We start from the raw sequence: 17,207 nt of genomic DNA, 5'->3' as shown, positions 1-17,207 counted from the left end.
GGCTTCAGATATAACATTAATAGATGTGTAATTAGAAGATCCCCTTGGTCTGTGGTTGCCTTTGTTCTTAGAGCTCATTGTAAAGTAAGCTACAGCAGGACACTTTAAAGATGCTTTCTTTCAACAAGGCCAAATGTAGCCTTTCTCTTCCTCTTCCACTTACTCTTTGTCTATTCCTGGAACAATAATCTTCATCCTACCGTCTCCTGAAATCCTGACAAAGTTAAGGAGACAAAATATTCGGACATAATGGTAATGATAATTATATCTTCCCAAAGCTTTGGGCTTAAATGCCTACTATGTAGCTAATTTCTTGTCATTATTAATTGACTGAGAGGACATTTTATTTAAGTACATAATTTTTTTTAGCCAAATGGTAAAGAAGCATCAGTCAGAAGGACCAATCTCACAAAAGATATCTTCCTGTATCCAAGAAAGGAACTAAGGGTTTTATGTTTTCTATCACCAGGCGTTCTCAAATGGAATCAAACAAAAAACCTGAAAACCACAAAAAACCCTAGCAGGTAAATATAGCACTAGAGTGTTCAAGCATCAGATAGTGTATAATCTCTAAAATCCCTTCAAAAACCCTGAAAAAAAAAAATTTTTTTTTTTTTGAGAGTGTGAGTGAGAGAGAATGAGTGAGAGAGAGAGAGAGAAGCAGGGGGGAGGGGCAGAGAGAGAGTGAGAAGCAGACTCTCCGCTGAGCAGGGACTCTGGGATCACAACTGGAGCTGAAGGCAGATACCCAACTGACTGAGCCACCAAGGCACCCCTCCAAACCCTGAAATTTTAACTGTAATCTTAGTCCTTTTATTTGCCGTCACAGAATTAAATTTTGACTTTGTTCCTAATTTTCCTTAAAGACTTTTCCATAATTATCATTAATAGCATAAACATCAAACACCATAAGAGTACTAATTTAATGTGCCATGTCAAAGTAGGTAAAATACAGATTTTATTTCACTATTTAAATGAATGGGAGTAACAGGTTACAACACATTTTATGGTTTATTTCAAGGTCTATTCTGTAAATTGAAGAACAACAATTTTTTTTTTTTTTGCATACCGACAAAGTCAGCAACATTTTAAGTTGTTACAAATACTTAACTCTTTTCTGGAAATTGGAACTGCAGATATTGACTTGATCAAGTTTTCTGGTGGAAGATCTAACACTCTGGAAAGCTGAACATTAAAAAAAAAAAAAGAAAAAGCAAGATTGTTAATAATCTGTACCAGATTCAATGCAATACTACTCAACAAAAAGAACATTCAGATACTTAACTTAAATAAGCCTCAAATGCACTATGCTAAGTGACAAAAACCCAACTCTGGTAACAGACTATATAGTATATGATTTTATTTACCTGACATTCTGGAAAACCCAAAACTATGAGAGAGAGAGAGAGAGAATCTTAAGCAGGCTCCAACTTGGTGCAGAGCCCCACACAGGTATGGATCTCATGACCCTAAGATCGACCTGAGCTGAAATGAAAAGTCAGATGCCCTATCAACTAAGCCACCCAGGTGCCCCTTAGTATATGTTGATTTTTGAATTCATGTCTCAGAGTACAGTCTTTATTTTTAAATTTTAGTCATTGGAAACTGCATTACAAAAGCCTCTACAAAAAAGGTTATTTCCTTAGGCCATTTTCCTAGGAGTGGATAAACATTTCCACCACATTTACAGAATAAAGGCTGTAACAGTTCGTGCTTATATTACAAAGAATTCTTGCCAATATAGGTACACCAATAAGAGAGGTTCTATTAAAATTTCTTTTAGAAAAAAGAAAAAAATGATTGAAATTCCACGTCCACTTTTACTAGCTATTAGTCCAAAGGAAAGCCATCTTACATAAATGAGCTTAAGCTTTCCCGTATGAAAAATGGGGATAATCTATTAAACTAGGGTTCTTAGACACCTGGTTGACTGAGTTAGTTAAGTGACTGCCTTCCACTCAGATCATGATCTTGAAGTCCCAGGACTGAGTCCCTCATTTGGCTCCATGATCAGCAGGGAGTCTGCTTCTTCCTCTGACCCTCCCCACTCTGATGCTCTCTCTCTCTCATTCTCTCTCAATAAATAAATAAAAACTCTTAAAAAAAAATAAACTAGGGTTCTTATAAGGATTAAGAAAAATGTGTCACACAATAAGCATGTAATAAATATTATCTTCTTCCTTTAAAATTAAGGTTTTATTTTGGACATTAAGGGCCTATTTACCCAGAGCGATTTCATCTTGGTTAAGCAGTAATTTTGTTGTTTATGCAGTAAAACTTAAACTGACCCTGCCCCCTCCCCCGCCTCCAGGGGAATTTACTTAAAAGCAAGTCTGGGAAACCAGTAAAATATGGTCGACCAGTCCCTGATAACAGAGCCCAAATACAATAGATGAGTCGGCCCAGGTGGAGACATCCAATCAGTGGAGCAAGCATACTGTCTCCCTAGCTACCTGGGCCCTGCCTTTTGGGTGCCAATTCTGACCAAGGTGATAGGCTAGTTCAAATAGCTACTATGGGGTGAACTGTAATTCAATTGGCCACCCATGTGTGACCTAGCATGACTGTGCAGCTTTTTCTGTGTGTTGCAATCTCTTTGGCCACCTATATGGCCAGGCTCAACCACATGGCCTTTGCTCTATAAAAGTTAATCTGTGAGGCAGGGAGTATTCGCTCTCTCTGTAAGACACGGCCCTGACCAGTAGGTTTGATTCTCGATGCTTGGCGTGAAATAAAGCTTTGCTTGACCTTCTCTTTGTATCAGTCTCGCTCCTTTGGTCACGGACCCTACCCTAACAGACATAACGTCTCCCAAACTTACCATAACCACTAAGATTTTATGCCTATCTTAAATATAAAGTCTGCTGGAAAACAAAACAATACAAAATTTAGTTATATAGGTCAATTTTAAAGCTTTTCAGCTGAAAAATAAGTTTTGAACTTCAGTAATGTTTACATCCAGGGGCACCTGTGTGGCTCAGTGGGTTGGAGCCTCTACCTTCGGCTCAGGTTATGATCCCGGGGTCCTGGGATAGAGCCCTTCTGCTCGGCGGGGAGCCTGCTTCCTCCTCTCTCTCTGCCTGCCTGACTACTTGTGATCTCTGTCGAATAAATAAATAAATAAAATCTTAGGGAAAAAAAAAATGTTTACATCCAAATGAGCAACACACAAAAAATTCTGTTTCCAATATGAACTAAAAATTACTTAAAAATTGCTTATTTCTGGGGTGCTTGGGTGGCTCAGCGGGTTAAGTGCCAGCCAGTCTTTGGCTCGGGTCATGATCCCGGGGTCCCTGCCTGGTAAGGGAGTCACCTCCCCTTTCCCCCTCAGCCACCACAACCCCTTGTGCTCTCTCTCATTCTCTCTCAAATAAATAAAATCTTCAAAAGAATTGCTTATTTCTTTTATTATATCTCAGTTGTCCAAAAAAAGGCTCTGAGGGGAATTAACACATAAAAATAAAATGGAGGTATAAAATCATACCAGAAAACCCAAGGTCAAGATAGTTACTATGCTTTTTGGCATCCAAGGTACAAAAAGGAATCTAACTATATAATACAGTGCTGCCTGGCAACAAACTTTTCCTAAAAGTAAATTCTAAGACCAAGTTATATTCATGAAACTTTAAATATCAAAATAGAAAATATCTTCAATGGCAGTTTCCCAAAGGCACAGAAAGATATTTATATGATGTAAATTAGAAAACCAAAATAAAAAGACTGATGGAAAAGGAGAAATGGAGAGTCACTGGTTACAAGGAGCAGAGAGTTTCAGTTTTACAAATGAAGAGTCTGGATAGGGTTGGTGGTGATGGTTGCATAGCCATGTTAATGGACTTAATGCCACTGAACTGCACAATTAAAAATAGTTAAAATGGTAAATTTTATGTTGTATGTATTTTCTCATAATTAAAAACAAAACAAATTTTAAAAACCTAAAAAGACTCTGGGATAAGTAGGGGAAGGAAGCCTTCTTTACATTATCTCCCAACTGCCAACTTCCACCCATTATCAAATTAAAATGGAAAGGGTGGAAGAAAGAACAGAGAAAGGAAAGGAAGGTAGGTCATACATGGGCAGACTGGTTGGTTGGTTCTCCAGCAACAAACAGGATAGGCACAGTCCAAAGTTACAAACTTCAAAAGGGACAGCCAAGGAGACAAACCGCAACTTGTGAAGAAGAATGGAGCAGCCTTGTTTGGCAAGCCTCTTAACTTGAATTTACAATTCTCATCAATACTCCAAGCTGAAGAGGAAAAAAATGAATCCCATTATTTTTTTTATCTGTGATTGGAGGGAGAGGCTACAGAGCTGTGGGAGAGAAGGAGTAAAACAGAGACGTGAATTCTGTACTTTTCAGAAGTAAAGATTCTAGGGCAGCACACCAAAGTTCTCTCCAATGGAAACAACAACACATTCCCCAATTAAATGGAGATCTCGATATGGTTTTGTATGGGCAGTAAGAATCAGAGGAGGAACTTTTACAGCAAGGTGAAAAGATATCAGAGCTACCTAAGCAAAATTTAATATGTCAGGTCAGAGTTCAGGAATAATATATACATGTCACCAGAACCTACCAGAGAGACAAGCGTGGAAAAGCCTTAGAATTTATATTTTTGTAAGCACAAAAGCAACGTGGGCCAAGAACAAATCTCACATGGAGAGTGAAGACACCCACACAATGCAGGAAACAATCAGAAAGTGTGGGTAGGATGGTCAAGCATGTGCAAGATGAAAAATAGGCAAAACAAGCAGACAAACTGGAAGTGGGGGAGAGGAGAAGAGAGGGAAGGACGAAAGATCAAAGAACTCTTGTCTAGAAAAATACAACCAAATGAATACAAAGGCATTCATCAAAAGTGCTTCAAGATTTGTGAACACAGTAAGAACTAAAAGAAAAAGATAAAAGGGAGTCTAAAAATTAACAAATTGATGATCAAACATTTTTATTATAGAATTAAGAAACAAAACATTCATAACTAAAAATAAATGACACAGAGGCCTATGATAACCAGAGAATACAGATTTTAAAAAAACATAAATTGAAAGCAATCAGAGAAAAAGAAATAAAATTGGGTACAAGATAATCCAACCTTATGATAACTGGTGTTCCTAAAGCAGAAAAAGAGCAGGAAAGCAAGCAGACAGGAAGATAGGTACAGTGGTTCTCCAGCAGTATATACCATAACGATAAAGAGAAAAAAACCAAAGCCACACTCTTCAAAAAGTGATAGCCAAGAAAACATGCAGAAGGTTCTGAAGAAGAATGGAGCAGTCCTGTATAGAGCAGGGCTTCTTGGTCTCTCTTGTCACAAGGTATAGAGACGAAGGAACAAAAGCCAAGAAAAAGAAAAAGTATTCTTAGATAGAGATCTTGGCTCCCCCAAAAACAAGGCCTGAGAAAAGAACTTTACACAGGTAGTTTATTTGGGAGGCAATTCCTGAGGGTTCAAGTGACAGACTGAGAAGCGTGAGAAAGAAGGAGGAAAAGTTAAGATTGTGCTGACAAGGTTACTGCTGTACACACTGGGGCTTAATTTTCCAAGCACACACAAGGTCTAATAAAATGGTCTATCCAAAAACAGGAGGAAAGAGCTTCCATTCCCCATGGACTGAGAGCTGTTCTTGAGGGTGTTAACTGCCACATTCGAGCTGAGTATAGGCTGGGACCAGCAGGCTTTTAGACTAGATGAGGTGCTATTAGTAGTAAGCGACTGGAAGCACACGTGATCACATAAGCAGCAGTGGGTCCCAGAAGTGTGACCAAAGTGATGGTAGGGCCTAACAGTCAATAAAAGGGAAAATTTCCCTGAAATAAGGGACCAAATTTAAATTGTGGCATACTGCTTGCAATGACACACAACAGTAAAATAAAAGAACTAGATCTCCATACACAATTATGGATATATCTTTTTTTTTTAAATTGAGCCTAAGAAACAAAAAACCCAAGTTGTAAAAGGATGATTACAGTTTAACTACCACTCACATAAATTTTATTAACTTGTAGAAGAATACTATCTAGGGATACATTCATAGGTAGTAACATGCACAGATACAATGAACACAAAACCTCACATGGGAGGAAAGAGTTTGCAGCCAGGGATCGGTACCCAGAAGATTTTAATGGTAACGGTTTTTAAAGCTGGGTGATGGGTACATAATAACTATAATTTTCTCCATGATTAAATATTTTGTTAAAAAAAGCAAATCTGGGGTACCTGGGTGGCTCGGTCAAATGACTGCCTTTGGCTCAGGTCATGATCCTCGAGTCCCAGGATCAAGTCCCAAGTCAGGCTCCCTGCTCAAGTGGGGAATCTGCTCCTCCCGATAACCCACCCCTCTCATGCTCTCTCTCTCTCTCAAATTAATAAATAAGATCTTTACAAAAAAAAAAAAAGAAAAGAAAAACCTACAGATCAAAATAACTACTATGTCAGGAAAATATAATTTGGAAAACTCAACACAGATACATCCTACTTAAGTTATGAAATTTCAAAAATAAAGCACCCAACTAAGAAAAGATTGTGCTGACAAGGTTACTGCTGTAACTACTCCGGGGATGAAACAAATGCAGTTTACTTTGTAGCCATATTACCTAACCACAAAGATCATGATCTGGTTAAAATGAATAATTTAGCAATGATATTATATAGAACTAGATCCTTCACAGGAAAAGTTGTAAAGCGGTATGTTTAGTTTCACTTGCTCAGCTGTGTTTTAATCTGAATTGCCAACATATGAAAACTGATAAACTTTAAAATAACATTGTCTGTATGCATTTGCATCTGCTGTATCTGTCTTTGGAAAATTCAGATTCATAAAATCTGGTGTTACTGACTTATTTCTAAAATGAAGATTTCTGATATTACTTCTAAACATGTGATTTTTTTTTTTTTAAAGACTTATTTTAGAGAGGGAGCACAGGACCCATGTGGGGGGAGGGACAGAGGGAGAGAAGCTCAAGCAGACTCCCTCCAGAGCTGGGTGGGGCACCTGAGGCTGATCCTAGGACCCCTGAGATCCTGAATTGAGCTAAGAGGCCAACACTAAATCTAGTCAACTGATCCACCCCAGTGCCCCATAAACATGCTAATTTTCTAATGATTTAAACCACCTTTTGATACTTCTAGGGTTATTTTATCTAAGAAGTCAAAATTTCTTTAAAACAAAAACAACAGGGGCGCCTGGGTGGCTCAGTGGGTTAAGCCGCTGCCTTCGGCTCAGGTCATGATCTCAGGGTCCTAGGATCGAGTCTCTGCTCAGCAGGGAGCCTGCTTCCTCCTCTCTCTCTGCCTGCCTCTCTGCCTACTTGTGATCTCTCTCTGTCAAATAAATAAATAAAATCTTTAAAAAAAAAAAAACAACAAAACAAAATATAAATAAGTTAGGAGTGCATGGATGGCTCAGTTAAGTGTCTGCCTTCAGTTTGGGTTGTGGTCCCAGGGTCGTGGGATTAAGCCCTCAGACTGGCTCTTTCTGCTTGGCAGGGAGCTTGGCAGGAAGCCTGCTTCTCCCTCTGCCTGCTTCTCTGACTACTTGTGATCTTTCTCTCTCAAATAAATAAAATCTTAAGAAAAAAAAGAGAGAGAGAAAAAGAACCAAGTTAAAAAAAAAGTACTATGAGCTCTTCTGAAAAATTTGCTTATAAAGAAATCCAGCCAATTAAGCCATACCTTAGGAAAAGGATTGGTGGTAAGCATCTTATCCAATTCAATATAAAATGCATAGGAGGGGCACCTGGGTGGCACAGTCAGTTAAGTGTCTTGATTCCTTGAGTTTCAGCTCAGGTCATGATCTTAGACTTTTGGGCTCTGCACTCAGTGGGGTGTCTGCTTGAGATTCTTTTTCCCCTCCCTCTGTCCTCTCCACACCCTCCCCCTCTGTCTCTCTCTAAAATAAATAAATCTTAGAAAAATAAAATGCATAGGGAATAAGATACAGTTAACAGACAGTGTTACACACTTTGAGAAAGGTACCCAAATTAAGAAATGCAAAGGAAAGTTATACCAACTACAAAAACATCCTCAGGTCTAATGGTAAGTGTTGATATCATCTAAATTCGAAGTATCAAAATTTTTAAGATTTTATTTGAGAGAGTGAGAATGCATGTGCGCACATCTGGCGGTGGTACAGGGGGAGAGGGTGAAGCAGACTCCCTGATGAGCAAGGGGCCCAACATGAGGCCCAACCCAATAATGAGGAAGAAGAAGGCTAGCCGAAGACAAAGCATAAGCAGACACCCTGCAACTTCCCCCACCCCCCACTCCCAGGTGACATGAGTGTAACATTCTGCCAGGAATCTCCCACCTATCTTAAGGTTCTACCTTGCTAGAGGGGGAAAATAACCTCAACTTGACGGTGGCAAGACCTCTGGTATCTCCTATGTGGGTCCTCTTTAGCACGTGAAAGTTGTCTTGTAAACCTCTCTTTTTCCTTACTTCCCCAGCTGCTGAGTATAATCAGCCACTCCTCAAAACCCCGGTACTGCAGCTTTTTCTGCCCACGGGTCCTGTCCCTATGCTTTAATAAAACCACCAATTTGCAACAAAGACATTTCAAGAATTCTTTCTTGGTTGTAGACTCCAGATCTCCACCCACTGACCCTCACGGGTATTGCAAAAACCACATTACCAGGACCTCGAAATCATGACCTAAGCCCAGCTGCCCTTGAAATAATCAAAAATTTTAAAAAAGACTTCAAATTGTAATGTTTTTCAGGGCAGGTAGGTGGCTCAGTTGATTAAGCATCTGCCTTCAGTTCAGATCATGATCCCAGAGTCCTGGGATTGAGGTCTGCATCAGGCTCCCTGCTCAGTGGGGAGTCTGCTTCTCTCCTCCTGCCATTCCTCATGCTTGCGTGCTTGCTCTCAGGCATATCTGCGCACTTGCTCTCTTTCTTTTGGTCTCTCAAGTAAATTTTAAACCAAAACAAACTGTAATGTTTTTCAAAATCTCATTTCATAAAGTAGAGGACTCATTTCAGATTTAGCAATAACTATGAATTACATTTTAATTTCTTTTTCTTTAAACTCAAGCAAAACAATATTTTTAATTTAAAATAGCATTCTGGTCTTGGGTACATAGGGAATCAATACTATTATACATTTTGTAGTTGGACATTTTTCTTTTATTTTGAAAGATTTTATTTATCTGAGAGAGAACACGAGCAGAAGGGAGGGGCACAGGGAGAGAGAGAAGCAGACCCCCTATTGAGCAGGAAGCTCAATGAGGGGCTTGATGCCAGGACCCTGAGATCATGACTTGGGTGGAAGGCAGACACTTACCAACTGAGCCACCCAGGCACCCCATCGGTTGGACATTCTCTATCAGAAAACTTTAAAAAAAAAAAAAAAGAAAAAGCACCTCAAAATAAAAACTCATTACAATATGCCTAATTTTTGTAAGAAAGCCTATCCATCCAGTACTCCTTTTATTGTGCCTGTATAACTGAAAAGAAATATTATATAAAATAAAGGTCAACCAATGTTAGTAATGATTATTTATGGGGGAGGGTTTTTTCTTTTCTTTTCTTTTTTAATTCTTTTACCTTTCTGGTTTAATTCTTTACAATGGCCCCACAGTTATTTTTGCAAAAATGAGAAATATTTTTTCTTTACCAAAACACAACTTTACAAGAGTACTGTTAAAAAGATTCCTATTGGAAATTAAGTTGTATGATTCAGATATGTAGCTTTCTGGTTACCTAACTTCAGGTGGGGTTAAAAAGTTCACCTGGATAATGGATAATAATTAGTCCCCTTCATAAAGCCTCTGGGATTGTAGTAGGGTGGAAAAGGGGTTCAAAATACCCTGACTTCAGAATTCTGAGGATGTAATGTAACAATGACTATCATTTATTGAATAATACAGTGTACCAAACACAATCCTAAACTCTATATACAATTCTAAACACTATACATTAATTCATTGAATTCTAATGACAAGACTAAAAGGTAACTAATTTTCCAGATTTTACAGAGGAGGCACAGAGAACTTACATACCTATGAAAGGAAAGGCTGGACTTAAACCCATTATGTCTTCCACAGTTAACATTCTTAATCATGATACTTGTGGTTCCCACATTTTGCTGTGCGTTGTAATGACCCAAGGATTTTTAGAGCTCACTGATGCCTGACTTCCACGTGCAAATATTCTGGTGTGACTGGGTAACGGGATATTAAAAAGTTATCTGGTTAATTCCAGTGTGCAGTAAAGTGTGGCAACCATATGTGCTGCAACACTGTACCTTTCTGTCTCCTGGTCATCCTTGGTTATTGGTTATCAAGCCTAGAGGAAGATCAGAACCACCTGATGATTTTTTGAACTTCAAGGCCCCTATGTCACCCAGACCAATGGGCCTGGGCTATGGTATTTTTTAATACTTCTCAGGTGATTCCGGTCTATAAACTAGGCTTGGGAATGAATATCTTTCAAATAGGTGGGGCACAAAAAAAAAAAAAAAGAAAGAAAGAAAGAAAAATTAACAACTACTGTCAAGTGGTGGAATGTCAGAGAGCACGTTTTGTTTTGTTTTGTTTTGTTTTAATATTTTATTTATTTATTTGAGAGAGAGTCAGTGAGAGAGAGTATGAGCAAGGAGAAGGTCAGAGAGAGAAGCAGACTCCCCGTGGAGCTGGGAGCCCGATGCGGGACTCAGTCAGAGGACTCCAGAATCATGACCTGAGCCGAAGGCAGTTGCTTAACCACCTGAGCCACCCAGGTGCCCAGAGAGCCTGGTTTTTAATTCACCCAGATTCTCATAGGTCGCGAATTATTTTGGAAATAGTAAGACTGTCTTTAACTGTCTCTGAGCTCGGATTTAGTGCTTTCTCTGATGAGAATGTGGCCTACAAGTTTCCTTAACTAAAGGATTTCTTCTTTCCCCTTCAAAAAAAGTTGTTTCTCCTGGCATTGGGCTTCACCTAGGACTACCACGAATAAAACATGGGCCTATTGATAACTATCTACTTGAGACAGTAAAAAAAAGTTTTACAGATGAAAGAATAAAGAAAAGAAAAAAATTTTACAGAATATGCTAAAAATTACTCAATGAAGATAAGACCACAACAATAAAACTCAAAATTTTAACAGAGAAATAAAATCCACAAAATATTAAAAATTTTCCTTGACAAACAAACTAACACAATGAATAAGGAAGAAATCTGAGGTTTGAAAGAGAACATGTAAGAGAGTATAAAAAATGAAAATTCATATAAGCCAGATCTGGTTTGGGAACCTAAGATCAGAGATTCTAATGTGTAATATAATAATGACTAATATGTATTCAGTGCTTACAATGTACCAGATACAATTATAAATCTTAGATCTGGCAACGTAACATCAGAGTTCCTAATAGACTCCGACTTCCAGGGTACCCAATATGAAAAAGCACACTAATTAACCAGGATGTGGGAGGTTCTCAACCATTCCTTTTCCATTAGGCACACACAATTTCTACCCCAAGTATCCAAGTACTGAACACAACGCCAAAAAAATATCCTCTCATCCTGGTTCTAGACAGGTTCTAAATTCAATTAGGAGTTAAACTTGCTAGGTTCAAGATCAAAATCTCTGGTAATTTAACAAAAATTCCGATTTTGCAGGCACCAGCAGATTAAGTGCCTTCGGCTCAGGTCATATCCCAGGGTGCTGGGATCAAGTCCCACAGCGGGCTCCCTGCTCAGCAGGGAGTGTGCTGCTCCCTTTCCCTCTGCTATTCCCCCTGCTTGTGCTCTCTTGCTCTCTCCATCAAATAAATAAACAAAATATTTAAATAAATCTAATTTTGCTAATGAAAAAGAGATCCTCATGCCTTAGCAATCAGACATATAGGTAGCAAAACTGGCATTTCATATGAAAACTAGTTCGGCATTTTTAAAAAGATTTTACTTATTTATTTGTGAGAAAAAGAATTAAGCCGGAGGAGGAACAGAGGGAAAGGAAGAGGCATACTCCCCACAGAGCAGGGACCATCCCCGCACAACATATGGTGCAATCCCAGGACCCTGAGATCATGACCTGATCCAAAGGCAGATGTTTAATCAACGAGCCACCCAGGCTCCCCTAGCTCTGCATTTTTACCCATATAACAGTCTATAGGCCACAAGTCTTAAAATTCTTAAAATGTTATCATTCACTCTTTCAGATCTTAAATTACTTAAACTGTCTATTATCCCTGATTATTCCTTACTTCTTTTTTTTTTTAAGATTTTATTTTTTTGACAGAGATCTCAAGTAGATGGAGAGGCAGAGAGAGAGAGAGAAAAGCAGGCTCCCTGCTGAGCAGAGATCCCCATGCGGGACTCGATCCCAGGACCCTGAGATCATAACCTGAGCCGAAGGCAGCGGCTTAACCCACTGAGCCACCCAGGCGCCCTATTCCTTACTTCTGATTCTGATATAATCAGGTCTGGTGTGCAAATATGCCACCAAGAGCCAACGCACAAACACTCCCACACTTGTACAGACTCTCTTCAGATACAGGTCTGGTTTAACTCAGACTCAAACTGGCAGCAAACCAGGTAACAACTGAACCTTTAGAGTTCAGAAGAGAACTTTCCAAAAGACTTGGAAGACAAGTTATTACCAAGTATCTATAATGAAAGAATTTTAACACAGCTCTTGAAGAACTTACAGTTTTAAGCAGAACTGAATGCTGGTTGGCCTGTGAGAACAGGTTAGAAGCGAAGTATACATTTAGACCATTCAGTCAGTCCTGTTTTTCACCTGAATGCGGATGAGTATCTTCCCCACACAACTATTTCAGCTTTTACTAGATGACAACTGGTCATCAAATTTAATTGCTCCTTGAGGCCACACCTGAAATCTAACAGAACTCATCAACAGTCAAGGAATCCTGTCTTCTATTCAGTAAGACAGTTAGCAGTATACCTCTTCTAGCACATTATATAAATATAAACTAATGAGAAGAGCTTACGGCCACTTAAGATACAACAACCAAGCGCAGCTTGTGATCCTATACTGGACAAAAATACTGAAAAAAATCAGCAAAACTGGAATGGAGTATACACTAAATGAAAGCATTATATGGTATTATGTGAATCTAATGACTATACCATGCTGGGTAAGATAAGCCTTGTTCTTAGAAGTAAACAATGAGGTACTGACAGGTTAAGGAGCATGCTTTACGAAACCCACTCTCAAGGGATACAGGAAATATATATAGACAGAATGATGAAGCAAATGTGGTAAAATGTTAATTGGTGGCTCTGGGTAAGAAAGTATATGGAGTTCTTTGCACTATTATCACAACTTTTCCGTAATTTTGACATTCAAAATTAAAAGTAAAAAAAATGAATAAATAAAACGAACTCCCTGGATTTATTTATTTTTTTAAGTAGGCTCCACACAACTAGTGTGGAACCCAACACAGGGCTTGAACTCAAAACCCTGAATCAAGACCTCAGCGGAAATCAAGTCCAATGCTCAACTGAATGGGCCACACTTCCGCCCTTCAGTGGGATGTTTTAAACTTAACATCAAACTCTAAATGAAAGGAAACTGAGAAAGGGAAACAATCTACATTCCATTATTATGTTTCTGAGCCAAATACAGTGGGGAACATTTTACAAAGGTTTTTCTACATAATAAAGAGAATTCGAGCTTTGAGTCAAAAAGCGGGGTTAGTAGTTCAACTCGACAATTTTGTTGCTCGGTAAGTTTTTCTTTCACCTTCCTGAGTGTCAGTGTCTTCCTCTAAGAAACGGAGGCAATGCTACAGATAGGATGACTGAAAAGATTAAACATGATAGTATCAAATACTGTACACTTTGTGTGCACACCATTGTCCTAAGTGACAGGAGACAAATTTCTATGGGATTCCTAGTTTCTGCATGTCTTGTAAGCAGACATAAAATTTTTTCAAGGATGTCCATATAGAAAACAGATTTGTAAGACAGAAATAGTGTCCCAGTCTAGAGCAAAGGGAAACATGCTTACTTCCCATCCTCAAAGCCTCAAGGGTCCCTCTTCTATGTGACAGAGCACCTGGCCTGTGCACATATCATCTATCTGACCTTCTTCACATCACCCTGTGCTTAGAAGAGTGGCCTGGGGAACCGATATAAGTAAATGCTGACACTCTGTCTACTACTATTGCTGTGAATAATCCTTTTCTTCCACCCAGGGAACTCATGTTTTCTGCCACCACCCATGGAACTGTGATAGACTAGTAAGGTAAAGTCACAAACCCCTCAGTTTTTGAGTCTATGCACTTTCTGTTAACATGTCATTAGATCTTATCAATAGCCCCATGAAGTTCACCAAAACTGCATGGTACAAGTAAGATATTACACAAACAATAGTTATTATTGTTTTCTTCATCATTATCATTAATCCTTGCAACAATCCTGTAAACTTGGAATCAATACCACCATTTTCTAGCTGACAGGTTAATTAACCTGCCAAGAGTGAGTCAGTCACACAAATGGATTTTAATCCTTTCCACTTTTTTTTATCTCACAGCTTTAAAATTATGAACTCATTTGGTGAAGCTGCAAACTTATTACATTACAATAGATGACTTATTCTTTAACTATGTATAAACAGCCTTTTGTTTCAGGCACTCTGCTGGTGCTAGAGAAACAGTGAATAAAACACGCTGTCTTCATGAAGCCTGTAGAGAAAACACACCAAAACAAGGAAAACAAAACAAAATAACTAATTACCTAATAATAATTAGCAAGTGAAATAATTACTAACTCTTATAGATGCTATGATGGAAGCAAACAAGGGTCTGAGATAGAGAGCAACTGGAGGACACACCTTTCAAACTACAGGTTGTCAGTTGGGAATAAATTCAGTGAGTCCCAATCAGGATTTTCTAAAAAATGTGGTACAGAAAAGAATGCACATACATTATAAGTACTGTTTTGTGAAATTTCCATCTAGCACGAAGAGTCATTATATAAAATCATTTCCTTTAAGGCACAGGGAATCATCTATGCAATGGGAATGGAAACACCTTGCTTTGTTAGAAAAGCAAAATTACAGTGGGGCTAGGATCTTGCAGAAAGGAATAGGGTGATATGAATGGATGTTGGAAAGAAAGATGTTAAGGTTCTGGTGTAGTTTGTGCAATGCAGTTTTAAATAGATAAGTGACATGATTTTACACTTGAGAAGTCACTTTTTTTGCTATAAGGAGGATGTATTTAAAGGAGGGCAAGGATGGAAACAGACCCATCAGAATGCTGTTGTAAGCAAATGACATAGGTGATAATAGTAGCTGGGTTTGGGGTGAGGAAAGGAAAGGGCAACAGGGACGGAAAAGAATGGAAAGATTCAAGATATTAGTTTGAAGATACAGAGTCCAAAGGACTTACTAAGGTGAGGCCCAAGAGGCATATTCTAAATTTCAGTCCCATCCAAATACTGTGGTTCCGTGAACATACACCACGCTCTCATGGGTCTGTTGCCCACACATATGATGTTCTTGGGATACCCTACCACACCCTAAGCTCTCACCCTACTAACCTGGTACACATTCCTATCCATCCTTCCTTCAGGACTGAGGCTCCATATTACCTTTTCCACAAAGCATTCCTGACATTTGGAAGCTGTCTTCTCCATATTCCCTTAGCACTTCACACATTTCTAATACAATGGTTACAGACTGTATTGCAATTAACTGTTTATACATGTGTTTCCACAAGTTAGTCCAGAGCCAGGCCAGGCCAGAAGCCATATTCTACTCATTTTAAACCTTGGGACTGATGATAGTGCTTAGAAAAATGTAGATTCATTGTCAAAATTTGCTGAGTGAATGTGCCATTTCTAGCAAACGATCCTTATTCATAAAGATATGTATTGTACATATTTTTTTTTAAAGATTTTATTTATTTATTTGACAGAGAGAAATCACAAGTAGATGGAGAGGCAGGCAGAGAGAGAGAGAGAGGGAAGCAGGCTCCCTGCTGAGCAGAGAGCCCGATGCGGGACTCGATCCCAGGATCCTGAGATCATGACCTGAGCCGAAGGCAGCGGCTTAACCCACTGAGCCACCCAGGCGCCCCTGTATTGTACATATTTTAATTTAACCTCATTTCAGGTCATCCTTCAATGACTCCATGTGTGGAGAAATATGTATCTGCTTAGTTTATGTTGCCAGAGAAATCTATTATATTCTGTTTAATGATCAGATTGTGCTTCTTGCCTTCATAAACTGATAGCAGAGCATACAGGAAAGGGCTGATTTTGAAGTTAGACCCCTGTTCATAAACCATCTCTTCAATTTACTGACCATGAACTAGCCTTGGGTAGGTTTTTAATCTCTGGATCTCAGCCTGTTCAACTGTATAAGGTTAATACTTCTATGTCATAGGGTCATCATGGGGCTTAAATGTGAATGTAAAGCAACTAGCACAAATACACACTACATACCAGTTCCTGTTTCTCCAACTTAACTTCTTTACAAGGAAGAATACAGCCTTTGCAAAACTAAACACAAAATGTTTCTGCTCCCGGCATTATTTTGACCTATAGGGTGAGAAAGGAAACCGTCTTACCTCTCCCCCCTCCAAACACAGCTGGACAATGAGGTCCCAAACCACCTACTCTGGATATAGCCTACTGTCTACATTAGAATGACTTTACTGTTTCTTGGTCTTCGTTATAACTCCTGCCCAGACAAATAGCTTGATTATTCATTGCTGAAAAACCAATTCTTCAAGAAAAAGCACCAGCAGTTTGTACCCTAAGATTCTTTGCACTCCCTTGCCTTCTGTGAAGATCAGTATGTAATCAAGCCATCTCCTCCACTCCCTTACCCTCTCACCCTGGGCCACCGAAAGACCAGCCTTAAACTGTACATCAGATTCTCAAGAAAAATCTGACCTTGACTTCCCAGAAACGACCACACTCTGCTGAAGTATTCTTTCTTCCCCCAGTAAACCATAAACTCAGCTTTGTCCTATCAGAAGGTCCTGGGTGGTATCTGAGAAGCCGGCATTGGATGGGGCAATACGACTATAAGCACAAAGACACGGCAGAGGAATTTTCCCACGGAAGTCCAGAAATACTGTAAAAATAAGCTGAGGGAAATTATATACCAGGCAGAATATGTCCACTAATATGTCCATTAATAAAAAAGGAAATGGGTTTGTCAATTGAAAGTTTCTTTGCAATTTCAAAAATTGTTTTTGCTGAAATCTAATGTTCATGTGTTTTATTCCTTTTATTACAGAGCT

General features: G+C 38.9%; 1 protein-coding gene across 2 annotated transcripts in view; it reads right to left on the bottom strand.

Annotated features, from left to right (window-relative positions):
* Positions 1-17,207, bottom strand: part of RARS2 (arginyl-tRNA synthetase 2, mitochondrial) — a 61,993-nt gene that overhangs the window by 44,215 nt on the left and 571 nt on the right. The window contains exon 2 of one of the 2 annotated variants that reach the window (XM_059177124.1): positions 1,112-1,185. The exons of the other annotated variant lie outside the window; for it this stretch is intronic. Coding sequence (XP_059033107.1) covers positions 1,112-1,185 — 74 coding nt within the window. The remainder of the gene's footprint in view (positions 1-1,111; positions 1,186-17,207) is intronic. 2 annotated transcript variants of the gene reach the window in all.

This window comes from Mustela lutreola, chromosome 6, assembly GCF_030435805.1.
Source record: "Mustela lutreola isolate mMusLut2 chromosome 6, mMusLut2.pri, whole genome shotgun sequence".
In the NCBI taxonomy this organism is placed as follows: domain Eukaryota; kingdom Metazoa; phylum Chordata; class Mammalia; order Carnivora; family Mustelidae; genus Mustela; species Mustela lutreola.
This window is presented reverse-complemented; position numbering and strand designations above follow the sequence as displayed.